The sequence below is a fragment of the Engraulis encrasicolus genome, chromosome 14 (assembly GCF_034702125.1).
Source record: "Engraulis encrasicolus isolate BLACKSEA-1 chromosome 14, IST_EnEncr_1.0, whole genome shotgun sequence".
Taxonomy (NCBI): domain Eukaryota; kingdom Metazoa; phylum Chordata; class Actinopteri; order Clupeiformes; family Engraulidae; genus Engraulis; species Engraulis encrasicolus.
Genome location: NC_085870.1, coordinates 34268927 through 34295321, shown reverse-complemented (window position 1 = coordinate 34295321; position 26395 = coordinate 34268927). Strand labels below are relative to the sequence as shown.

At 45.4% G+C, this 26395-nt stretch overlaps 2 protein-coding genes across 5 annotated transcripts in view; one reads left to right on the top strand and one right to left on the bottom strand.

Moving 5' to 3' along the window:
• The window catches only part of top1a (DNA topoisomerase Ia), a 29569-nt gene extending 15024 nt beyond the window's left edge, over positions 1–14545 (top strand). Inside the window, exons 11-21 of the mRNA XM_063215522.1 lie at positions 293–415; positions 835–1022; positions 2383–2527; positions 4411–4554; positions 8042–8227; positions 9122–9190; positions 9653–9767; positions 10761–10888; positions 11265–11359; positions 11920–12069; positions 12750–14545. Coding sequence (XP_063071592.1) covers positions 293–415; positions 835–1022; positions 2383–2527; positions 4411–4554; positions 8042–8227; positions 9122–9190; positions 9653–9767; positions 10761–10888; positions 11265–11359; positions 11920–12069; positions 12750–12852 — 1446 coding nt within the window. The 3' untranslated portion in view covers positions 12853–14545. The remainder of the gene's footprint in view (positions 1–292; positions 416–834; positions 1023–2382; positions 2528–4410; positions 4555–8041; positions 8228–9121; positions 9191–9652; positions 9768–10760; positions 10889–11264; positions 11360–11919; positions 12070–12749) is intronic.
• Positions 14546–15988: 1443 nt separating this feature from the next.
• Positions 15989–26395, bottom strand: part of zhx3a (zinc fingers and homeoboxes 3a) — an 18505-nt gene continuing 8098 nt past the window's right edge. For 3 of the 4 annotated variants that reach the window (XM_063215520.1, XM_063215519.1, XM_063215518.1), the window contains exons 2-3: positions 20370–24123; positions 15989–17562 (exon numbers count right to left, since the gene is read on the bottom strand). In XM_063215520.1, the coding sequence (XP_063071590.1) occupies positions 17529–17562; positions 20370–23896 (3561 nt within the window). In that variant the 5' untranslated portion in view covers positions 23897–24123 and the 3' untranslated portion in view covers positions 15989–17528. Of the gene's footprint in view, positions 17563–20356; positions 24124–26395 lie in introns of all 4 variants that reach the window. The other variant, XM_063215521.1, reaches the window with a different exon arrangement.

Here is a 26395-nt window from a genome sequence, read left to right as displayed (position 1 = left end):
GGGGTACTCATCATATGACAAAATGGCTTAGGGGGTACGCAGGACAAAAAAGGTTGGGAAACACTGGCCTAGTGGTTAGGGAGATGGGCTTTGTAGGTTTGCCGGTTTGAATGCCACCCTCCTGCTCCATATCACTCTCCATGGCTGAGGTGCCATTGAGCAAGGCACCTAACCCCACACTGCTCCAGAGACTGTAACCAATACCCTGTACTTTAAAAAAATGAATTAACTATGTCGCTTTGGATAAAAAGCGTCCGCTTGGTGTAATGTGATGATGATTTGCCTCTCACAGGAAATGACGTCCGAGGAGAAGGGCAAGATCACCGACTTGAACAAGTGCAACTTCCAGGAAATGGGCGAGTACTTCAAGGTCCAATCGGAAGCCAGGAAGGCGATGTCAAAAGAGGGCAAGCAGGTCCGTCTCGTTCGTGATCCAAGTGTTTGTTTTTTTTTTGTTACGAAAAATATTTTTGGGTGCAGGGGAATGGGGTTAATACAGCACTGTAATGCCTTTTGCCAGCTGGTCTTCAGTTTCTTCAAGTGGCCCAGTAAGCATTTGTGTCGTTAACAAGGTTAAAAAATATTTTGCTTCCTGTAAACTATACGAGAAGGTTAACTGAGGCATCTGGCATAGATCTCTCATTTTGTGCTTGAAGTTTGATGATATGAAGATATGTTTTTAATTCATCCTGTCATTTCAGCTGAAAGCCAAATATCCCTAACTTTTTGTGAACTGTGGATATTCCTTATTCTACAGTATATATTCTTTTTGTGTTTTTGAATGACCTAGAAACTTAACGTTATCTTGTCATCACTTTGTCGTCATCACTGCAGAAAATCAAGGAGGAGAACGAGCGCCTGCTTCAGGAGTACGGCTTCTGCATCATGGACAACCACCGCGAGCGCATCGCCAACTTCCGCATCGAGCCACCGGGCCTGTTCCGAGGCCGTGGAGACCACCCTAAGATGGGCATGCTCAAACGCCGCATCCGGCCCGAAGACATCATCATCAACTGCAGCAAGTACGAATGAGTGAATGAATAAATTATACAAAAATAATAATACATTCATATATATAAAAATATATATATATGAATGTATGTAGACCGAACAGTGAAGATTGGGACAGGGAGAGACGGGGGAGGATCGGGAAATGACCCGGGTTGGAATCGAACCCGGGGTCGCCTGCATAGCACTCCAGTGCCCAGCCGACCAAGCCACAGCTGGGCCGTGAATGAATTATTTTTTTATTTGATATTCTCAGTTCTCATTAGAAATGTCATGCATGATTTTACTTCTATATAAACCGCACTACATACCCAGACCCAGCGAGCACTCGCCCTCAGACCACCCACCAATCCCACCCCCCCTGCTGCAGCCGTGGCAAGATTAGTGCGTCGCTGGTATAATGGACCAAAGGGGATAAAGGGATCAATGAGCAACCTTTGGGGTTTTTCCCCCCTCCTCCTTCAGTGTGCCTGTCTGTGATATCAACTTCAAAGTAGTTTTTTTTGTAAGAGTCAGTGAGGCGGTTCTTAAATTAGAATTTACCAAAGTCTGTGGACTTGTACATGATAGAAGATTAAGTTGATTGGCCAAATTCAAAGCCGTTCAATCCAAATCAGGTCATCTCCATCTGGCTTACCTCTTCAAGCTTTGCGTCGACATCTGCAAGCCAGTGGTGTGTGCGTGCGTGTGAGTGTTGGAGCTCATATACCTCTGGGGACCTTGTTCTCAGGCAAATCCTTCCCAGAAGTTTAGGTTCCCAATGAAGTAATGTAGCAGGTGTCTGCTTACACCGACAATGACCTGTCACTCGATATGGAAACAGAGGTGACAAGCGATGAAGATTGACCTTTGAGCTTCCGTCTTTCACCGCCTTGTGTTTGCACTAGAATTAATTTTCTTTTCACTTATTTCAAACAAAACAAAACAAAAAAAAGTGAAAAGTAGCCCACATAAATTTTTACCTCAGGCCAAATAGCATTGTATGGTGCTTCATGCAAAAACTTTGGGTTGGTGCAAGTGTTGCACGTGTACCCCCATTAACATGTATGTGCAGTTGTTGGTCAACTTCTGGTGCTCACTTTTTATACTGTGGTGCTGCACCACAGAATGGTCTTATGCAGGGCTTCAAATTAACTTCCTTCATCACCAGTCAAAATTGACAAGAGTTGTCAATCTTACTAGCCTAACGTACACTCCCTAATGGGCCAAAGTGACTTTTCTACCAGCCAAACTCAAATTTCACCAGCGTTTGGCCGGTTGGCTGGTGTTAATTTAAAGCCCTGGTCCCTGTATGGGAAACAGTTGAGTGGTTTCCGTTGGGTGTGTGTGTACCGTGGAGATTAAAGGCATTTGTATCCGTGTCTCCTCCTCCAGGGATTCCAAGCATCCTCAGGCTCCCCCGGGAACCAAATGGAAGGAGCTGCGCCATGACAACAAGGTCACGTGGCTGGTGTCGTGGACCGAGAACATCCAGGGCTCCATCAAGTACATCATGTTGAACCCAAGCTCCAGAATCAAGGTACCAGGACCACGTGTTTCTATTGTAGTAGTTTGGTTTGAATGTGTCAGCTGTGGGTTTTGGGTCTGAATGTCACCTGTGGTTCTTGCACCGTCACCAAACATCTTCTATTAGAGTAAGATAACCCAAACTCGCAATGCAAAGGAGTGTGCTCAAGTTTGGTCTCCTACGGGGGCGTTGTCCCCTCCTTGTCTTTCTGTGGCATTTGGTGATGGCTTACATGAGATGTGCGCTACCGCCATCTACAGTGCCAAGGGAACTCAATCCATTCTTAACCGTAAGACTCCAAAGGTCTCTTAACTGAAGGTCTCCCAAAGGGGCGTTCAAGCCTGTGCAATTCCTGGATCCATGTGATGTCAGGTGAAGTATCTTACCCTGTGTCTCAATCCATGCACTTGTGCAGGGCAAAGGCTTTTGAAGTTTTTTAGTGAGGTGTTGGCACACTTAAAATCCTTTTTGACTTTCATTCCATGGCAGAACTACATTTTGACTATTGATTCTTCAGATTGTCTACCACCACTGCCTTGAGAGAATCTGAAGTCTTAAATGCCCACTTCAGATTCTCTAAAGGTGGTAGTAGAAGAGAATCTGAAGACATCAATGGTTGAAATGTAGTTCTGCCATGCAACAAAATTCTAAAGAAATGTGGACTCCTTTGTGGATCCCTGGGAAACCTTTTTCAATTTGAGGTGCCACTTCAAATTTTACGAAGTCCTCCAAACTAGGATTTGCCCCTGCACTCCAGTCCTGTATTGAAGGCAGCCAAAATTGAAGGCAGCCAAACTTTAAAACGGGCCCCACCTTTACAAGGTCGCCTGAAAATATAATTTAATTGTGTATTGCAAATGTAATTTCTAACATTTCTTTACAAAACATGTCCTGTCACAGGCCAGATAAGACTGCCTCAAAGGCCATAAACAGCACTGAAACATAGGTTCCCTACCCCTGCTTTAAAGCATCCTGCATTATGAGAATCAATGATGAGAAGAGCTGATCACGTCAGGAGTCTGCATATTCTCATTTATCAAGTCATTGGTCAAAAGCCAACTTGCTGTTGATATGAGAGGGCGTCACACGTCATCCTAAAAGTTTGATTGAGTAGGTTTCAAATGAAGTCCCAAATGCTTTAGTTCTATCCATGTTGGGGAAACCAGGAGCAACGTTGCAATTTCTAACAACTTGTCTCATTTGACCCCTTGTGTCAGGCTACTAAATGCTGTATGTGGGTTGTCTTGGACTTCCGTTTGTCTGAGCATTCACAACTACCGTAGTGTGTCTGCTACTAATGTCCATGAGCAGTAGCAGTGAAGAACAAAGCAGAAACTTCAAAAAAATCTCCTCATGCACTATGCTCTCTATTCAGGCTTGCTTTTTTTTTTGTTCTCTTTGCTTTCATTTGTACTTGTGGCTCTGTAGAGATGCTGTTTGTTCCTTCCTCTTTCTCCTACTGCTCTGCTTGATGACTCTCTTGGGCAATGTTGTCGCTCCCTCTCCCTCTCGCTCCACCACCACTCCTCCAGCTTCTTTTGAACAGTGTCTGACTGACTCTTTGCTCTGCCGCTCGGCTCAGCACAGCACTCAGCCTCATGTGCACTCTGTCTAGCCTCATGTGCTCTCTGTCTAGACCCAGATAGTGTACTGATTCTGTATGTATGGGCAGCCATGGCTCAGTGGTTAGAGCGCTGGCCTTTAGATAAGAGGGTTGTGGGTTCATATCCCACCCTTACCAGCACCTCCATCCATGGCTGAAGTGCCCTTGAGCAAGGCACCTAACCCCACATTACTCCAGGGACTGCAGCCAATACCAAGTCGCTTTGGACAAAAAGCGTCAGCTAAGTGTAATGTAATGTGTGTGTTTGTGTGTGTGATTTGAATCATCTCAGGGTGAGAAGGATTGGCAGAAGTACGAAACAGCCCGGCGGTTGAAGAAGTGTGTGGACCGCATCCGCAACCAGTACCGGGACGACTGGAAGTCCAAAGAGATGAGGATCCGGCAGAGAGCTGTTGCGCTCTACTTCATCGACAAGGTAACGTAACGTAATATGGCAGTCCTGGCTCCCGTCTTTTCCAAAGCACCATCACTAACCAGTCAGCAGCTTAGTAGGTTGCCCATGGGAAGTTGCATTACAACCAAGTAAGTTGCTAGCTTTGTTAGCAGTGACGCCGTCGGGGAAACTCAGTCCTGCTCAGCTCCTCTCAAACGACAGGTTCGTTGACTTTGTTTTGGGGTTATGAAAAGTGGTCGTGCGTCAACCTTTCTGAATATCAAACCGGTTTCTGACAGCTTAATTACAGTGGCATATGAAAGTCGGCCAACTAAAAAGCCATTTTAACCCATTAAGACTGAGAAGCACATCTGCAGCACAACTTCTGGGTTTTAGATCCATTAGGTGTGGGTTAAATGGTCAACTAGGACACCGGAAAAGATCCCATGCTCTGCAATAGTACTTGTAGGATAGAGAGGTTCTCAGAGCCACCAAATGTGTAGTTCTTCTAGAGTCAAGGCAAACTTTAATGACTGCTGCATTAACATAACACACTCCCCACCCCCTCATTGCCTTTATGACTCCAGTGTATGATGAGCAATGCGCAAGGAAGAGACTATATTATTATTATTCATTTAGATACCTTCACATCACTTCAGCGAGGGGACAAGGGTGGTTGGGAGGGGAGGAAATAAAACTCACATTTTTTTTTTTTACTTCTCGTCTCTGTTCCTGTGCTGACGTTTTCCCTTTAAAAAAAAAAAAATACTGATGTGTTTGAAGTCGACTTGCCAAGGGCGCTAATATACTTTTGATCAGTCAGAGGATCCTTAGCCTAAGAAGCTGTTTGAAGATGATGCATATGTATGTTCTCCTCTACTTTACCTCTGTCTGGTGTGAACAATTATCAGCATTGTAGCAATCTGACTGCTGAGAGACTGCCGAAATCACCCCCAAAATTCATCGACCAGTGACTCTGCCTTCGAAAGCAAAAACCCTGCCAATAATTCCCTGTTTGTGCCAGTTGAGTTTGCTGATTTTTAGCTGAACTGCCCATTTACCTGGTGCTTTGTGTGTTCAGTAGAAGCAGCCTCTGTAATAGATTCCACCAGTATCCGATTCAATGTTAACATTCCTTAGAGGCCAAGTTGTCAATTTCCCATCGCCTCCTCTTTTTGGAGCAGCTTTGAGCAGTCTGAAGCAGGCGTGGATATTAACTTAGCAAAATATCTACTTTTACCAGCACCGACAAATGGCCTACATATGCGTATGCTAAAATTCTCTCAATGGTAAATTATTATTTTGTGTACAAAGTCTTTTAGCCGCTTCTATAAGTATAGCTAACTCGTCATTTGGCTGGTAAACGGTGCCGAGTTCCGTCCCTCGTCTGACTTCCACGTGCCACAGAAAACATTGCAGAGGTGCGGACTAGGCCATGATGGAAAGCCTTTTGCAGTAGTCACTCCACCTCCACAAACAACGGCTGTTCCACATCAGAGACAATGCTGCCCACTGGCTGATGGAAGCTGAACCAAGCTGAACGTCTCGCGTTTCCATTTTAACCTTTGTCCCAACACTGGAATGATGTATTGTATTGCCCAATAGCTCCAATGCAAATTTGTCTCTTTGAACCTCTTAAAAAAGCAAATCCATGAATTTAAAATATCTTGATTTTTTTTTGTAATCCTATATTCTTTCTGGCGTCTTTTTTATCCCACTCCTCTCTCCCTCTAGGTTGTCAGCGGGTTTTTAAAAAGTAGTAAAAGGTAGCAAATGAAAACGTCCGAAATAATGGCCAGTAAAAGGTAGTAAGCCACATCTCACCTGGTAGTAATTTTTCCGGACTCCCTACAACATGGTCTTAGTGTTTTCTAATTTGTTTACTTAAAGGATAACTGCAGTATTTTCAACATTAAGCCTCATTTCCGAGTTGTCTTCAATGTTCTAGAACTCCCCTCACCGTTTTTTGATGTTTGCTGCTGTCTCGGGTATTTGCCTAATTTTGATTCATCCCAACCTGCTTCAGAATGTTAAGTCACCTGCATGTCCAACCAGGTCCTTAAAAGCACAAACAACGAACTTTTTCATAAACATCAACTCACCGGAGTGGTTACTGGTCTTCACTAGTCATCCATATCAAAATTTGTTGCGAAAAGATGCTTGTGATTGTGGTTGATTATGGTTTATTTTGCTGCACTTCAATTCATTTATTTTGATGTGCTATACTTTTTCCTCCCAACCTTCCGTGGCCGCCCTAGCATCCCTTTGCGGCCCCCCAGGGGTCCCCGGCCCCCACTTTGAAAACCACTGATATAGGCTGAGGGCACCTTTTCCCAAAAAGGGCTTAGGGCAGGGATGTCACTCTGGTCTAGGGGCCAAATCTGGCCAGCAGGGTCATTTTATTGGGCCCACAAGTTCATATCAATTGTGTTAGTTGACCCACATACAACATTAATGCATAGGAACATGACATTTGATGGGGCAGAGGCCATTGTGACATCTCCCAATCATACAACAGAGACCATTTGGGTGCACCTAGGTTTCGTGCTGGTGCACCTAAAAACAATTTTTAGGCACACCAGTGCAACCAGCGCAAAAAGTTATTCTTGACCCCTGGAGGACAAAGACTACAGGAATCCACTTCAAGGTGCTCTGCTGGTTCTTGCTCCCCCCCCCCACACTCTCTGAGAAGAGCGACTTGTTCTGCTAAAAGTGCAGTCCACTATTATTTAACCCTTATAAATGGTGAATTGTTGAGATTTTTGAAATATACCTGCATTAACTTGTACTAACATATTTTTAATATTCTCAAGATTAATTTGTGTTAATAGGCTCTGGGAAGCTTGGTCAGTTTAAGCTCGAAGTCGTAGTGGTAGTAAAAAAAAAAAAAGTTGGAGGTAGTAAAAGGTAGTAAAAAATTCAACCTAGGAATATCTGTAGGCACCCTGTCCCTCAGACTGACCAGCAGCGTGGGGTGCTAGTCAAAATACTCTTATCATATCCTTTCCTGGTCTTCGCCTCCCCTTGCCTTTGTTGTCTCGCCTCCATTGAGAAAATGACTGTTTCTCCACTGACAACCTTTGCAGAGAGACTGATTGGAGATCTTTCCCTCATTCAACATCTCTGTTGCAATTGAGAGAATGGCCTCTTTAAAAAATAAAATAAAAAAAAAGATATTTAAGATATTGAAGGAATGTAGATGGTCTGTGATGTCAAGCCTTGTGCACAAGACCAGAGGAATCAGAAAAGGAAGGAGGGGAGGAGGACGGGTAGTTTCACTTGTGACAGTTGGGATCTTCACATAGCCAAAGTCGGCTCTCTTCCCTTCCCTTCCGAGTTTTAGACAGTTGGCCTCGCCTATGTGTAGTTGCTTTGTGACCGACCGTCTGTCTCCTCGCTCTGCTCTGGAATAGTCCTATATGGTTACAATTGAGTTTCGTTTAGTTGATATGCATCAGAGTCCTGTTATCCGAGTCCTTGTCCTTATTGTGTGTCTGCCTCTGTTTGTGTGTGTGTCTCCCCTACCCAGTTGGCTCTGAGAGCGGGTAACGAGAAGGAGGAGGGTGAGACGGCGGACACGGTGGGCTGCTGCTCGCTGCGCGTGGAGCACATCAACCTCTACCCCGAGAAGGACGGCCAGGAGTTTGTGGTGGAGTTCGACTTCCTGGGAAAAGATTCCATCCGCTACTACAACAAGGTTCCCGTCGAGAAGAGGGTAAGAGAAACTGGAGGGGGAAACTTTTAAAACCTGCTGTTGAGCAGACAAGCCAACGACAAGTCATTGAGGCGCCTGTCCTACCAGTTCAGTCCATTTGGCCTTTTCCCCCTTGTTTTAAGAAAAGGAATGAATATTAAAAACCCTTCATGATGCCATAAATGTCAAGTTTCGCACTCCCAGGTTGCACTACATATTTAATTTCCTTCTGTATCAATGAAAAATAAAATAAAAAAAATAGGCGGTTTGCCATCTTGTTCATATAAATCCTCTCACGAGCAATGATGAGGTTATGGCTATGATGAGGTTTTATTTATTTATTATTTTTATTATTATTCATTTATTTTTGCTGTGTAGTTGATGGTTGGGATTTTTTCGTAATTGCTAAAATTGGCTTGCGTTTAGGTTTTGGAAGCGTGTCCCAACTAGTACTAATTACAGTGGACGGGTGGCTCATGTCTCTGGCAACGCCTGCTTATCAAGGCGTGACCTTGACTTACGTCTGGCCATCATATACACCATGCCATTGGAAAAGAGCCAAAAGAGACAAATGCACTATCTCAAAACCAGGGGGAAAAAAATGAATCATTTGTTGATTTGAATCATTCAACATTTTATTAATGAGTGCTCCTCTGTTGCCTGTGTGTCACGAGACGCAGAGCAAGCAATATTTATTTTCTCCCCCGCCTCCTACAACACTGCTAACTGGCATGTGGAGATGTGTGAAACCACAGTGTGAGGGGGCGGGCGCAGCCGCGTGTGTGTGTGTTTGGCTCTGTTGTATTCCTGTGTTTCTCACACGTCTGTGTCCTCCTCCTTGTCCTCCTCCTCCTCCTCCTCCTCCTCCTCCTCCACCACCTCCCTTCTCCTCCCTTCTTCTTTCTCCTCCGCCAGGTTTTCAAGAACCTTCAGCTGTTTATGGAGAACAAGCAGCCAGAGGATGACCTGTTCGACCGCCTCAACGTAAGCAGCAGATGGACGTATTTATAAAATAATCGCTCTCCATAAAAACAAGATCAGATGTGGAGATTTTTTTTTTTCCAAGGACGTTTTCCAGGGAGAGTGTTTTGTTTTTCTCTCACTCTCTTCTCCCTCATGGTTCTTAAATTGCCTTATTCTCTCTCTCTCTCTCTCTCTCTCTCTCTCTCTCTCTCTCTCTCTCTCTCTCTCTCTCTCTCTCTCTCTCTACCTCTCTCTCTCTCTCTCTCTCTCTCTCTCTCTCTGTCTCTCTTCTCTCTTCATCTCTCTCTCTCTCTCTCTGTCTCTGTCTCTGTCTGTCTCTCTCTCTCTCTCTCTCTCTCTCTCTCTCTCTCTCTCTCTCTTTCTTTCTTTCTTTCTTTCTTTCTTTCTTTCTTTCTTTCTTTCTTTCTTTTTTTTCTCTCTCTCTCTCTCTCTCTCTCTCTCTCTCTCTCTCTCTCTCTCTAGACCTCCATTTTGAATAAGCATCTTCAGGAGCTGATGGATGGGCTCACGGCCAAAGTGTTCCGTACCTACAATGCCTCCATCACCCTGCAGGCCCAGCTCAAGGAGCTAACCTCCGGTAAGTGCAGCGCAGCTCAACGCAGTGGACATCCTCTTCAAATGACCTTTGACCCCCTGCACTTAACACATAACCCCCCTACACTTCACTTCCTTGACTGTGACAGTCAGGTGACAGACTTGAACTCTTCCCTTCCTTCATACCAGTTACCAGTACCATACCAGTTCATGCTATCCAAACTTCCCTCGGGGTTAATAATAAAAAATGTGACTGTGACCCTGCCACTCCACCTCTGCCACTTCTCTTCACTTGTCAAGCTGAAAATATGTTTAGAATTCCTTCTTTTCAGTTTAATTGCTCTTTTTTTGCAGATGACTTTTTGACCTTGTTTTCAAATTTAAAATGAAGAGGGAAAAAAAGCCCTTTTTCGTCTGTAGCTTGAATGTGCACAAAGTCTTTGCAAGTGAATTTTTTCTCCTTTAAATATCTGGTTTAACTTCCATGAGGAATTATTTTAAAAATAAAGGCAAATGACCTCGGCTGCCCCCCGGTGAATGTAGACGGTGTGGGAAGGTGTTCCTCTTAGTGGCTGTGTTTGTGTACTACAGGGCAGAGCGAAGAGCCCCTACAACCCCACACCACACCACCCCATCCCACCCCACGCCTGCGCACAAGCCCAATCCTTGGCTCCCCCAGCCAGCTCCAGATGTTTGGCTTGGGCTTTCCCTTTTGTCTTCACAGCTCGCATCGCATCAGACCTCCATGCCAAAGAAGTGGAGAAGGAGAAGGGGGCGGGAGTTGGAGGGAGGGAGGGAGTTGGTTGGTGGGTGGGTGTGTGCAGTGCGGGTGTATTGACATGCTCGTCTGGCTTTTTGGAAGCCGCTTTGCCACACTGGCCGGTGTTTCCAGGGCAAACGGCTTCGGGCATCCCAGCCCGGCGCAGCTCACGCCGTAGTGGCTCGGGGCTTGGGGCGCACTGTACTGTACGGTGCCGTGGTGCCAACCCAGCGTCTGTGCTTGTAACCATTACTATCCCGCTCATTCTTTATTTAGCCGACGAGAACGTCCCTGCCAAGATCCTGTCCTACAACCGCGCCAACAGGGCTGTAGCCATCCTGTGCAACCACCAGAGGGCGCCCCCCAAGACCTTTGAGAAGTCCATGCAGAACCTGCAGACCAAGGTGAGCACAGGGCTGGCCTATGTGTCTATTAAAGACTCACTAATGCAACAGAATAGGATTATTTATGACTATTAAGCATAGAAATGTAGGCAGTCATCTTGGCATACACCAAGACCTTTGAGAGGTTTATGCAGACCAAGCTGAGTACAGTGCTGTGTTGGCAATGGGGCAGAATTATTCATTCTTATTGGGGGTTTGGGTCCATTTTATTTATTTGTTATATAGCAGAATGGGATCATTTATAGGCTGTCCTCTTACTTGCGTACTTCAGCAATGTCTACAAAATGGGCAAGACAACAAAAGCATGGGATGGAATGGCGAAAACAATGCCTGATTGTTGTTGTATGTATTTGTTTACTCTGTCCACTGTAAACAGATCGATGCGAAGAGGGACCAGCTTTCCGACGCCAAACGAGAGCTGAAGAGCGCAAAGGCAGACGCCAAAGTACGGAAGGACGAGAAGACCAAGAAGTACGTTTGCCAAACAAAAGACTTTGGTTTTACACTCAGCCAGGAATTTGTGTTTTGTGTAGACTTTTTTTTTTTCTATGCCTGAATGTACTGTTGAGATGAGACCCTGTGTTGCCAAATGGTATGCCAGAGCACCAAACCGTGGCGGAATGTGGCGCCTCTCGAGAGTGCGAGGAGCACAGCTGGTAGACTTGGAAGTGAAAAGAATTCGCCAAATTCTCTCGGGTGGTGGCTGAGGAGCCTGTTGTGCAGCCATGAAAGATTTAGAGCAGATTAAAACGAAAATTACAAAAGTTCTCTCTCTCTCGTGTGTGCTTTATCTCTCTCTCTCTCTCTCTCTCTCTCGTGCTCTCTCTCTCTCTCTCTCTCTCTCTCTCTCTCTCTCGTGCTCTGTCTCTCTCTCTCTCTCGTGCTCTGTCTCTCTCTCTCTCTCTCTCTCTCTCTCTCGTGCTCTGTCTCTCTCTCTCTCTCTCTCTCTCTCTCGTGCTCTGTCTCTCTCTCTCTCGTGCTCTGTCTCTCTCTCTCTCTCTCTCTCTCTCTCCCCTCTCCCGTGTCTGCAGGGCTGTGGAGACCAAGAAGAAGGCTGTCCAGAGGATAGAGGAGCAGCTTATGAAGCTGGAGGTGCAGGCCACTGATCGGGAGGAGAACAAGCAGATCGCCCTCGGCACCTCCAAGCTCAACTACCTGGACCCGCGCATCTCCGTAGCCTGGTAAGATGCTACTTTATTGGATGTATATGTGTGTGTGTGTGTGTGTGTGTGTGTGTGTGTGTGTGTGTGTGTGTGTGTGTGTGTGTGTGTGTGTGTGTGTGTGTGCCACTCATGGCTCCACGGAAACTCTCTTGCTTGCTGGCCGCTGTGGAGAGCAGTTTTCCTTCAGCCAAGCCCATCTAGTAGCCACAATTCGACCTTTTTTTAACCATTATTATTAAAACTGAGAAGTGTTGAAGCAGAAAGTTTATTTTCCCCCTTGAAGTAAAATAAAGAATTAACGTGCAAAGGGAAAACAAAATGGTATATGCCTCTGCATGTAGCTTATTCTTGTTATGATATACCACAATATCAAGCACTGCTGAATGTTTTGTGTATGGGCCATGACTACATTTAGTGTGTGTAGTTCATGGTATGGTCTATAAAATCAATTGGTATAATTGTCTAGGATTGAGCTTTGTTTTTAAAATGTACGCAATTTTATGTTTTACATATCTTTTTCATATTTTTTTTGGAAATGAAATTTCTACATTTTATCTGATATGTCTCAGTGTCTATATTGGGGCTTAATTGACTGAGGGCTGATGCAACCGTTCCAGCATTTGAGTCAATGTCAACATATCCTGTTATGGCTATTAATAGATTCAGCCCCTGTTAATTACACACTTTCCTGCTTTCAGGTGCAAGAAATGGGGCATTCCTGTTGAAAAGATCTACAACAAAACTCAACGAGAGAAGTTTGCCTGGGCTATCGACATGGCTGAGGATGACTATGAGTTTTAGAAGACTTGCATTGCGGTGTTCATTTTTTTAATCTTTATGGTTTCATCTGTATTATTCCCCCCGCCCCTCATTTGTTTTTGTTTTTAAAAATGCCTTTTTAGCAGATGTGATTTCACAGCAGGTATACCTACTTGTTACAAAAGAGTATTGAGAAAAATGAGCTTATGACTTTAATGTATAGAGAAAAAAAAATGTATGTAGAAGATGCCAGTGGAGAGACTCAGTGGGCCAAGGATTGTGAGGTGGAGGGGAGGTAGTCTTGAGAATTTCAGGGAACTGTTGTGACAAGATTTGATGGTCTTCACATCAACAGATGAGATGAGATCCAGTGTTTTTATGTGTGAGAGAAAAAAAAGCTTGGGGTGGATCACCCCACCTGGGCTACTACGCCCATCTTGGGTCCTAGTTCCAGGGTTTGAACCCCCAGCCGTTTGCCTGGTCTCCCTCCCCTCCCCTCTCCTCTCCTCCCCTCCGGCCTCCGCCTCTGTTTCTCCTCTCCCCTGGGGATGGTGATTGGGTATCTTTAGCCATTCCCATGCCCTTACTACTACTGTATGGAATACCCAACTGCTTTGTGTATCATTGGGGGGAAGAAAAGAGAAACAATGTTTTATCTAATTTTTAGCCCACCTATATAATTAATTAATTCTATATTTTAATAGAAGAGAAAAAAAAAAGTTGAAATCAAACTAGGTTTCCATGAGCGTGTGTATTACCCATGGCCTTTTCTTAGGAAATGACAAAAAAACGTGTACTCCAATTGAGTTTTTGATGATGATGAAGGTGTGGGGTGTGTGTACAATAGGCTACCTTGACAAGGTTGTGTGTGAGTGTAGAGCGTGTGCGTGGGTGTGTGTCTGTGTATTGATGGAGGAATGAAGTGAAGTGCACCCTGAGGTGGATGAACTGGACAGGACTGAAGTCAGTCAGGCCCGTACCGTACCTCGAACACATGGAGGCTTGAAAAGAGCTTACAGGGGAAACGCGACACTTAAGACAATATTTACATATGCAGGCAGAATGTGAATTGTGAATTCTTGTTTTTTCCGTTTCTTTTCTTTCTGTCAACAATTTACAGTTTCTATCAGGGACTTTTTTGTTTTCAGTGTAAATGTGAACCAATATATTTCCCTATGCATCGCCACAAAAACAACTTATGTTTTTTTTTTTTTTTCTGCGTAGCTCTTGAGTGTCCATCTGGTTTTAACTTAATCATTTCTGATGACTGTTTCCAAGAGGAATTTTAGAAAACTCCCGTATCTGTTACTTGAAATCACATTTTAATGTATTGTTTTATCGGGGATAGTTCAGTGGAAGACTTTGTTTTTAATTTTTTTTGTTTTTTCTCTCTTCCAAAATGGTATGTGAGGGATATCGACTTTGCCAAAAAAAATAGTCTGTGTTACAGTTGTAGGCAGTTTTATTTTTAATTGTGTAAAGAATAACATATTTTAACAAGAATTGTAATGTGAAACTCTTCATAATGTTTTATTCCATTCTGTTTTCATGATGGATGCAGAGAAGCGAGAAAGTGATGGAGAGGAGTGCTCACACAGGCAGACCTCTTTCTTCCTCCTGTATGCCTGTGTATCAATTCTTTCTCATTATCTCAATCATGTTTCATTTTATTTCATGTTTTTGTTTTATTTTCTGCTCATTGTAGGTTATTTAAGAATAAAAACCCTACAATTCATTCCTTCTCCAGCTTGTTTCGTACCGTGTGCTTTGTGTGCGTTCCAATTGCTTGCTTTTCGACCTTTTTTTTTTTTTTTGCTTGCTTACTTTTAAAAAGTTTCTCAATCTCTTTGAACTCGCCACAAACTCTATGGGGGTGATTAAGGTAATGCATACAGGGAAGGAAGACATTTTGTGTTTAAAGGGTCCGCTTGCTTGCTTGGCAACGTTGGGATGGATGAAAGACTTCCTGTGTTCCAGGAACCCTGTGAGGGGAGCAGCAGTCCTGCTCTGCTCTGCTCTGCGCTGAGCTGCTCTGAAGAGGGCCCTACAGGAAGAGTCGCCAGGGGAAGAAAAGGCCCACTCTGTTTGTCTTGGAGAGAAAGGGGGGTACAGTACATCTGGGGTGGGTGGGGGGTGGATTGGTGCTGGGTGTTTTGCGTTGGGCTGGGGTTATGCATCCTTATGCCTTTGTTTTTCTTTTATTTCTGGTGTTTCAGGGTAGGCGTAGAAGAGGGCGGGTCAGTGTGTGGTGGGTGGGTCCTCCCTAGTTAACTGTCCGATGACGTTTTAAGGAGACCGTTTGACCCCCCTGCAAGAGTCAGTGGGGGGTATTTGTGACGTACAGATGAGAACTTTTCATGGAAAGAAGTAGGGTTAAGACAGTCATTTAATCTGTTGGGGAATGCCACACACGTTGCTCACCCCCAGGAAGAGACATGCAGAGAGAATTGGTGTCATGGATGTTGACTGTTTAGGATGGGGGATACGAGCATCTGCGTATGTTGCCCAGAGGGATGACTAAGGATGCTAACAATGACGAGGATGAATTCTTTACAGTGTCATTAGGCCTTCACAACACAATGGTGTATAGATTTTCTCTGTCTGGGTTCTTTCTCGAGTGTGTATAGGCTGTGGTTGTTTTTCCGCCCTCCTTCCTGACAAGGTCCCATGTGGATGCTCTCTGTTTATGTTGGTGATTATTTTTATTCCAATATCTGCATCTCAATCAAAAAAAACAACGGCCTGTCACGACAGTAGATGCAGCAGCATCCATCTTGTGAGCTGAAAACTGCTGCTGCTTTTATGTCTCCCAAAAGGCTTTTCATATTTTTCCAAAAACTGAAAGAAACCTCTTCAGCACAACTCTGAATGGTAGCTGTGGCTTAATCAAAGAATTATGTGCAAACACAAGTTAGATGAAAAGTCTTAATGTGTGTGTGTGTGTGTGTGGGTGCACGCAGGGAAGCTGACAAGGGGGGACAACTAGGCATGTTGTCCCAGGCCCAGGGAGAGGAGGGCCCCAGAATTTGATCCTTATTCCATTGTATGTTTTTGGTGGGGGGCCCTTTCAGATGACTTTGTCCTGGGCCCGACCAAAGCTGTCAGCAGCCCTGTGTATGTCTGTGTGTGTGTGTGTGAAGGACGGACAGAATTAATATCATCCAGACAGAGACCCAAGTTTGCTGTATTCCATTTATTCTGTAAAGATCTTGTATGTGTAGAAAGGGTAATACAACGGTGCTAGGTATGTGTGTTCTCAGTCAAAAGTGATCAGGATAATACTGTAAGCCCAGATTTATCTTTGCTATTGTTCCAAGAGATTAGACTTGACCACATTCAATATTAATGCATACAACACCAGAAAGGGACGTGTCCACTCTCTCTTTGGGATGGTTTAGCACCTTTCTCAACACACATAGCAGCTTGTTTGGAGATGCAGAATCGTTTGCATTCACATTGTTTAAAATCAACACCGAATTGTCAGCAAAACATAGAAATCTACTCAGCAGACATCTTCATTTGGCTGTCTAGCTATTTTTCTTTCCAACCATGCCATTTTGTCTTTTTTTAACTCTTTGTCCAAGTCCATCGCTTCAAGTTCTGCATCATATTAGTCTTTCTTTTCTTTTTTAATTAGTTTAAACATAGTATTTATCATATCTCCTTTTTCTTACTTAATAGAGACGTTTTTTAGTACCTTTCTGATAAAATACAGCAGCAGATTCCCCTGGGGGGACTTCTAGCCATTAATTTATAGACACTCACAGTGTCTTTGCAGCTCAGTTGCTGTGAAGCCAGTCACTGTTAAACAGGGAATGAGTGGGCAAAGTATTAAGGCAACGTTTACATGTGAAACAACTCGGAAGTGTGCAGCAGACACCACTAAAGCAGTCAGATATGACTTTGAGCCTCTGTTTTTTTCTCTACATCTTTACCTCTAGTTTTAAAAAAAAGTTTTTTTTTTTTTTTAAACATTTTTTTTTCTTGCTTTGCTTAGCTTTGCTTTGCTTTGCGTTGCTTATAGCCGCAGTGTGATTTTTAATTTCACTAACAATTATAGAGCTTAACATAAAATACAGACTCACTCTTATCTGGAATTACAGTGATAACAGGAGAAATACATTTAAAAATCCTTTGACGGATATAGTACAATTCAAGGCAGTGCTGAAGTACTGATAACTAAAAAATAAAAAGTAAGAAATATCACAAATGTCACAACGACACCTTCTTTGTCCAGTCATTAAAAAAAAACAACAACAAAACAACCCTTTTCAATAGTGCAGTTTCAGACATGGTTCACCTCAGTCCCCCCGTAGAGCTGGGTTTGCCTCATCCTTCTCATCCTCCTCCTTCCTTCCATCCATCCATCCTTCTGGTCCATCGGTGGGTTCTTTTCTTAATCGCTCATCACTCTCTTTGACATTCGACTTTGTGTCCCCTCCCCTCCGGTGGGGGTGGGGGGGAGAGGGGGGGGGGAGTCCCACACTGCCTTCACAGACTAATTACAATCACGTGTGCTGTCATAACAAAAAACAAACCCACAAATGGTTAACAGTAATCATCATCCCCCTCCCCTACCCCGCCGCCCCATTACATCTCCCTACCCTCCCTCTCCCATGCCCCTCTTTTGCACCCCGTCCTGGCGTCCCCCTACCCCCCAGGCTCCCCCCTCTCCGCTCCTCGTCCTCCTCATCCTCAGCTCCCGCTGCCTGGAGACATCACACCTTCAACAGCTCCCTCCGCAGACTGTCCCTGGGCACAAACAAACACAAACGCCCATCAGACCCCATTGACCAAAAAAAAAAAAAAAAAGCCTAAATGCCAAGTGAAACATCTTCTGCAAAGGCCCTCAAACAGTTGGTTGCCTTCCTCATTTGCACAATTTTAAATATAATCCCCTGCAGCCATGACATTTTCACCATAAACAATTTTCATGATTTATTCACATATATTATCACGCGCTCTGAATCTATAATTCAGCGCCCCTGAACTCCATTGGATCTAAATATAGACGGCTCAGCACAGCACAGGCCTGCGATTGTATTGTCTGAGCATGATGCTATGCCATACAAGTGTTTTTGTTCTCCCTGCTTTTCTGGCTCGCTCCCGTTTTTCTGACAGATCACAAGATAATACCTGCTGAAGAGACTAGCAGACATTTTTTTTTCTTTCCTGGTGTTTTATTCAGTCACAATTCTAATTCTGTGGCTCTGGCACCATTTGAGGACAAATCGTATTTGAGGGAGGACAAAAGTGTTTGTGTCCCAGTCCATCATGATGTACAAAAAGGTATTAGGGTGGGAGAGAAGAGAACGGCAGTCTTCTTGTTATTTTGGTGAATGCTGGTCAGAGAGATCACAGGGAGCTCTTCCAGCATAAGCGAGCTAATGGTGTGCTAGCAGTCAAACAGCCGGGGCACACATGCTCATGTCACACACACACACAGAGGCCCCATCTAGGGCTCCAGTGCTGACTGTAACTGCAGAAGTGTAGTACGTGTTTTGTGAAATGTTTATGATGTAAGTCCAACGAGACAGTTCTTTTCCTGGCAGCCGAAAACATACACGACATAATGCCAAGTATGTGGACTTGTGGTTTGGTACTGGAAAAAAACATCTTCCAGTGGCTCTAGCCTGATGTCATCAAAATACAGAGTGTATTCCTGGGAAGTAACATGTGAATGTTTACCTCAGTGTATCTGCTGTTCATCTGAGCATCAGAAAGAGGAGGAAGATACTTGGCTGAATTAAGCATGACTTGTGTCTGACACTTCTCAACTGGTCTATGTGGAGACAGCAGGGGAAACGCCATTCTCACCGTTAGAAACTAAATCACTTTTTTTTTCTTTTTAAGATTACCTCAGGATCTGTTGGCAGTCGAAAGTCAAGTTTGTCTTTGTTGAGGACAGTCCTCGTCAAAAAATGATCTCAAGATTTACAGAAATAATCAGTTAGTCAAGCTTCAATAAGTCTGACCCACAAAGAAAAGATATTGCATCCATAACAAAAACATTTGGTCATATAAATCTATAAAATCTTGTGCCATGTAAGAATTGTGCAGTGCAAATGTACATTTTATACTGATCTTTTCCCTACGAGTAACGCTTTTCAATGAGGGAAATCCATCAAATTTTAGGGTATGTTATACCTATGATTTTGTACTGTATTCAACTACCTTAATCTTTTTTTGTGTAAGGTCCTGGATTTTTAAATGGCAACGTAACCGTTCTGGATTGGCTAAGAATAATCCAAAGACCATGTGCAACTCGCTCACAAAGTTCTACTGACAATGAGATATTACTTACAGAGGGGAACTTCTATTAGATAACTTACAGTAATGTGCTGAACAAAGCAAAGCATCTCCCATAACCTCTCATATTAAACAATACACAGGTTTGTCTGTTTCTCACCCCCGGTTCCTTCCATGGTAGTATCAGGCAACAGGGAAGTTGAAGCACGATGCAGTGGCTTGTGGAAACCAAACCTTGATCAACATTCATAACCCACACACGGAAAAGTGATATCTGTAGGACTCCAATCTGGAGGGTAATGCAACAACATGCTTTTGGAAGAGCTTAGACCATACTGTTGAATAAATGAAGTTGATTAATATGACTTGTTATGATTCTTAAAGCTCTGCTCTATCTACTAGCCATCTCTGGGATTTATCCAACGTCATGCTTATGTTAAGGTTAGTTATAGTTCCTGCCATTCCAATGTCGCTGTGATGAACTAGAACTGCAACCACTGAGAAAGAACTCTGCATAATAGATTTATGTTTTTTTGGGGGGAGGGGGTTGGTGGGAGGGGTGGCAGTGAAATATTTAAAGGGCCTAAGTCCTAATTTTAAGTCACGGCTGTTTCACACTAATAAGGGTTTTTATTGTGTCACATTTTGATGTTATATCCAACTTGGTGTTTTGGGTTGTTATTACAGGGGCTAGCATTCCTTTAATCTGAAAATAAACTGAGAAGAGACACAGATGTTGACATTTCGAGTGCTTCAGCTGTACACAGTAACAAATAAACACGGGACGCAGATCTGAGAAAAAAACATATCTGCGAAACTGTCAATGTTTTAAGTTATAGACATTTGTTATGGACTGAAATTTAACCACACAACATATATCTTATCTTGTTCTTATCCTATTATTGTCCTTGTTTGTTTGTTTGTTTGTTGTGAGTTTGTTTTGAATATACTTCAGGCACTCACCTTGAGGATAAACAAATTTGTAAAACTGACCACGTGTTAAGTACCAGCAATTTAGTTTTTGTGGATGAAATTCAACCACACATCCAGGGCTCTAAATTAACAGCAGCCAACCAGCCAAATGCTGGTGAAATTTCAGTTTGGCTGGTAGAAAATACCAAGTTACTAGCCACTTTGACCTATTAGAAATTGTGTTTGGCTAGTAAGACTATACAAGCCATTTTGGCTGCTGATGAAAATAGTTCATTTAGAGCCCTGCACACATCATTTAACACTATATCAACACATATATCTTAACACACGTACTGTATATATCTTGTACTTGTTTTGAACATACTTCAGGTTCTCACCTGGACTGTTTGTCTTGGGCCTGGTGCTCCCGAAAACTCTGACCGTCAATGGGCTGCTGGTGTTCCTCTCCCTTGACTGCCCAGGGATCTTGCATTGGTGTGGTGGGCGCTCTGGTTGTGTCGTAGGCCTCTTCCCGCCCATGCAGGCCCTCAGGATCCCCAGACGTCAGCAGGGAGGACAAGTACCTCTGGGACCCCTCCAGCACACTGGCTTGGTCTCGCTCGATAGTCTCCGGCCCAACCAGACCTCTTGCCAGATCGTGCCCCATGAAATGGGTCTGCTGCTCAGCTCTCTGCATCCCTGTGTGACCTATTGCGTTGCTGTGCCTCTCCTCAGCAAACCACACTCTGGAATCCGCCAACGTGTTCTGGTAGGTGTCTAGCCACGGCAGCTGTCCGTTCTTGTGAATACGCCGGCTGTCACTGAACCAGCGAACCACCTCGGACTTGTGCAGCCCCGTGACCATCACCAGCTCATCCAGCTGTTGGTTGTTTGGCCAGGGGGTGCTGGCGAAGGTCTTTCGAAGAAGGTGCATTTGATCAGGAGTTACCCTGTCGGATAGCAGGGAGGAGGACGGTGAGGACATCATTCTGGAAATGTCCGATTCCTGGTCGGGCGACATGACCGTCAGCTCGTGTTTGCACTCCGGATCGGCCACCTTTAGCATCTTCAGGTTAATCTTGATGGGGTTCACCTTTGGCTCGGGGCTTCCGCTCTGACTCTGCGACTGCTCCGCGTCCGTCGTGTAGTGCTCTTTCATGAACGGCCTCTGGCCAGCAGCTTCTTCTTTGAACTGTCCGTCCTCCTTGGTCAAGGTTGGTGGGGTGTGGGAGTGCTTGGCCCATTCAGACGATTCCTCCGTCTTCATTTTCTCGTCTCGCTGCTGACTGACCTCCCTCTTCCGCCTCTCGGAGAACCAGCAGTGGATCTCTCGACGAGTCATCTTGGTCTCTGCTCGAAGCCTGTCGACCTCAGCCTCGGGCGGCTGGGGGCTCTGACAGAAGCTGTCCTCTAAGGCAATCAGATGCAGTGGGTCACGCTCCTTGTACAGGACAGCGGTGAAGTCGGGAGAAGGTACTCTGGGCACTTTGTGTGGAGCGGCTGACGCAGGATCTTGTTGCTTCAGCAGTTTCGGGGGTGGGGGGCTAAGGGTGGGCTGGCTGGCGGGGCCATTTCTCATCACCGGGTTGCCTGCGAGGTCCGGGGATGAAGGAGTGGCGGAGCGTGGCAGTGGAACATCTTCAGAAGGCATCTCCGCCGAAGACCGAGAACCTGACGTGTTTCGGTCCTGGCACCGCTTGTCGCTGAACCACTTCTGGACATCTCCCATGGTGAGCCCAGTGGCAGCCGTGAGCTTCTCCACCTCTCTCTGGTCTGGAAACTGGCAGTGGGCATAGCTCTTCTTCAGTTCCTCCAGCTGTTCCTGGGATTTCTTGGCCTTGCTGAGAGAGGGGTCTAGGGGACTACATGGCTGGACCGTTGGGCAGTGCAACAGGCCAGGTGGATTGTCCGCCACTCCACTTCTTTCATTGCTGGTGGTGAGGGGGGAAGTGTCTGCATTGTCAGAGCTAAATTTGCTGGTGTGGTTTGTGATATCACTATCTTCAGTATTGCTAGTTCTTAGTGGGCTGGTGCTAGTGTTGCTGTCACTGGTAGATATGCTGGCATTGCTGTTCTCGTTGGTGTGGCCAGGGCTCTTGCTTTGGCTACCGGTGCCTCCGTTAGCGTTCGGGTTGTAGCTTGTCGCTTTGCTGGTGGGGCTAGTGTTTTGGATACAAAAGTTGTTGCTGATAAAGTTGCTATAAATGCTATTCAAGGCACTGGTGCTGCCGTTGCTGGAAGTGATGCTTTGACTCGGGCTGTTGCTGATTGTTGTCGGTTGGTGATGGTCATTGATGCGGCTGATGACAGCCAAGCTGCTAACACTGTCTTTGCTTAAGGTGCTGACTCTGGCTTCACTGTCAAGAGGCAGCTTGGCGCTCGAATGTCCGGGCTGTTGATAGGCAGACGTTTGACTGATGTGGCTGCTGCTGCTGCTGCTGCCACTGCTGATACTGATGCTTCGGCCACTGCTGGAAAAGCTGCTGCTTGCAGCCTCAGCGAGGGCAAGGGCGGCAGCTCTGGTTGGTAAATGTGCTGTTGTTCTGACGACTGATGGGGGCTTCGTGGGAGGAGGCGGAGGCCGCGGAATCATGCCGGGTTGGCTGATTATGACCCCTGGCTTCCACCTGTTGACGATGCCTGGTGGTATTTGGGGCACCCTGCAGTTTGGCCCCATGGCAACCGAATGAGTAACCGTTCTGTGCTGTGGGATGCTGTAGTGGGACTGCTGCTGATGCTGCTGCTGCTGCTTCTGGGCACCTTCGGGTGTTGGCTGGAAAACCGTGTTGAACATCCTCCTGCGGGTGTCTTCGATCTCCTCCGGGGACCAGCTGATTCCTTGCTTCAGACGCTGGGCCGTGAACCACAGTTTGATTTGCTCCTCGGGAAAATCAGACACGACGGTCAGGTAGCAGAGCTCGGCCTTCGTCGGGTACGGGAACTTGCTGAAGGATGTCTTGAGGAAACTACTGGAGTCCATGGCCGCGTCGTAAGCGGGGATGCTACTCAGAGGAATCATCACCTTGGGGAGGTTGTTGTTGTTTGGGTCGGAGGGCGGGAAAGCGTTAAGTGGGAGAGACGAGTTCGGAGGGTTGACCGGAGTGGTAAAAGATGGCCGAATGGGACCTCTGTTCTGCCTGAGGTGGGGAAGTGACCCGGCTCCGGTGACAATTTGCATGGCGGACGGGAGAGACGGGAGTCTCCCCAGGGATCCGTTAAGTGCTGCTGCGGTCTGCATATGTGCCAACACAGTGGGGTCTCTGATCTCCATTCCTTTGTCCCTGTGCGGGTCAACCCTGTGCACCTCGGCAGTGTGGGAAACCACGCTCCTCTTGTGCTCCTCCTTGGTCTTGGCTATCTTGACAGATGCACTGGTGGTGGTGGTGGTAGTAGTGTCTGGGAATCCGGCGTCTCCAGGCTCAACGGACGCCTCTGGAAACAGGTTCTGCTCCACGACGGTCACCCCGCCTCTCTTGGACACCCGAAGGGAGGTGCTCAGGGGGCTGCCGGCCAGCCCGGTTCCGGGGTGTGTCTTTGCGTTGTGTAAGATCAGGGCCTCGAAGCATGACGCCGAGACCCCGCAGTTCTGGCAGTGGAAGCTTGGCTGTGCCCGGAAGTCCATGTGGTGGCTGTCCAAATGGTCGAGGAAAGGTGTCAGGTCTCTGGTCTGGAATCCGCAGGGCGGGCAGCTGTACGCCGCCTCTGCGGTGGCAGCAGGGGGTTTCCAGGTGACATTGTTGCCCTGCTTTTTTTGGGTTGGAGGAGGGGGAACGCGTGTGTCCCCCTCCTCTCCAGAGATGCTGAGAATGCTGTCTTCGGGAATTGTGGGTAGTAGCTCAGGCAGGCACCCCAGTATGATGTCCTCTCTGTGTTTGCTCTTGGATGGGATCATGCACGGTACTGTGGACTTCCTCTTGCTGGCCATGGCTGTACATGGGATGGCCAGAGAAGGGGTGTTGTTGTGTGTGGATGGGAGATGGTTGTAACTGTTGAGAACTGATGACCAGTTTAGGAGAACTGTAGTGGGTGGGTGGGTGGGTGGGCTTCCGGTTCACGGGCCTGCCATGGTATGGTGGCTGTTACTCATTCATCCTAGTTTTGGAGCTGCTTCCATCTGCTGCACAGGACTCCTAAGGGTCGCTCATTGGAGACCTGTGAAACGAGAGAATTACATTACCATACTATTTACAAGACAAGGAAATATTTCACAATGATGAGGCTCAGACATTTGGCAGTGCCGCACGACTCTGCTAAGCTTGTTTCATATGAGCTCTAACAGTGCAGTGATTCTGCAGTTACATTTTTTTTTTTAAAACAGCACTTTCTGCTCAACAGATATTAAAATCCAATGGACGACAGAGCATGCCAATAGTACTTTAACATTCAAATATTAAATCTGAAGTCTTGCAATCGGAAATGGATGTAATAAATTAATATTTCTAATAAGTTCGCAGCAGTTTGTTAATCCCTTTTCTGGCTCTACATTTCAGCTCACTGAAACAAATCAGGGTAAGCATTATATTCAGATAAAACCACAGACATACATTTCAGTTTTACTGAGTTATGTTTTGTAAATCTTATATGCAAAAATATAATAAAACATCTATAACAATATTACTTCTTTAAAAACATATTACACAGTGCCTTATATACATCTCAACATCTCAATGTGTTTTAAACCTTCCCCTTAAATATTACAACATTGGGCTTCATCATGTGTACTTCAGTGTTTGGTACAAATATTAATATGGTAATAAGCTTACATCACAGAGTGCAAGATGCATTACACACACACTCCACTGACCACTAATACTCATATTTTTTTTTACTGAAACGTGCAAGTGCTCTGGATGGATTCCACCACCATCTTGACATACCAGAGTCACTGCTTTATGACTCCTTGCGGTGGCGCTTAAACAAATGATTCAAATGAATAATTGGTAATGTGCTGTGAAGAAGGAGCACACAGGGAGAAAATAACAGGCGGTGCTAAGACTTCATCCACTCAGATAAAACACTGAATGATTGTATCATTTATAACACTTTTATTCTTCCTTAGTAACAAGGAAATGTGATTTTTTTTTTCACTTGGACTTTCAGCAATGTATTGAGTACAGCAGAATGGGTGTGTTGTCAATTACTATTAAGCTTATCATGCCAAGTCTTGCGATAGTATCGTATTGTAGGTTAAGCCTACTCTTCACCTCCCAGCCTCAATGCGAATCAAGTCCTAAACGTGTTGTCAGCTGAGCAGGCTAAGTACCAAGTCTTGACATTAATATAAGACACTGCTGAGCTATTTACTTCCATTCGGCACTGCCAAGGACTTTGACAAAGCACGGTACACAACGTGTCCAGGCCATCTATCTCCCATAGCTCTGGATCCCTCTCTGGCTCCATGACATGCAAAAATATTACGGCCGTAGTGTAAAGCAGTTGGGTCCTGTCAGGATGAAGTTCATCTGCAGTTCAACATTTTCCGCCTGTTCTGTTTTAACAATTATGTAAATACGTTGTAATGATTGTTACCCTGAGCAATGTACCATATGCAGCCCAGACTATGAAAGGAGTATAAAATATGAATGTGAGAGAAAGCACAGTATGTTTGTCTGTCCTCTCCAAAGCCTCCTCAGAACCTCAGTCCCCTGACGCAGAGATGGCAGGGCGCACTGTGTGCTCACGACCGAGCAAAAGGCCCGTCTTCCCTCTCTGACAGAAAATCATGTACAAATGCCATATGCAGTCCCTCTCCAAACCAACACACACAGCAAGAATGACACGCTACCATATGCAATACTACAATCTGCCTTTGGTTTGGCCTGCCATGATTTATACCAGTGCTTCTCAACCTTTTTTGAATAAACGCCCCCTTGACCTCATCATAAGCCTCCCAACTCCCTCTTGACCTTATCATAAGCACGCCAACACCCCCCTTAGTTTTAAAAAATAAAGTGCACTAATGTACCCCAATGGCAACTAAGCACCGCCCCCTTTCAGCTGTATCCTTCTCAACGTCCCCCTAGGGCTCCCTAACGCCTCCCTGATGACAAACACCAATTTATACCTACCCTGTGTTGTCTAAACTAATGATCAGAACCCTGTGTGTGGGGGCTATGCTGTAGCACAAGGTGTTATGTCTGTCTCCTTTTCAGTGGAGCAGAAGTGACCTACTCCAAATATACCTCACATGAACTCAATAATGCATAGTGCCTGCTCATTCACGCGTGAATGCACCGCCCGTTTGCCCTGAAACACCTATAGTAGGCAGGCTGTGCAGGATGATTTGAGGAGGGAAGAAAAAAAAACCTTGGAGGAGGTGCCTTTAAGGAGACCTGGGCCAAAACCCAACTGTAATCACAGCGAGGGGTTATGTGTTAAATGCAAGGCTTGTGATGGCAGCTTTCCTCTTGGCAGCGAACGCCTC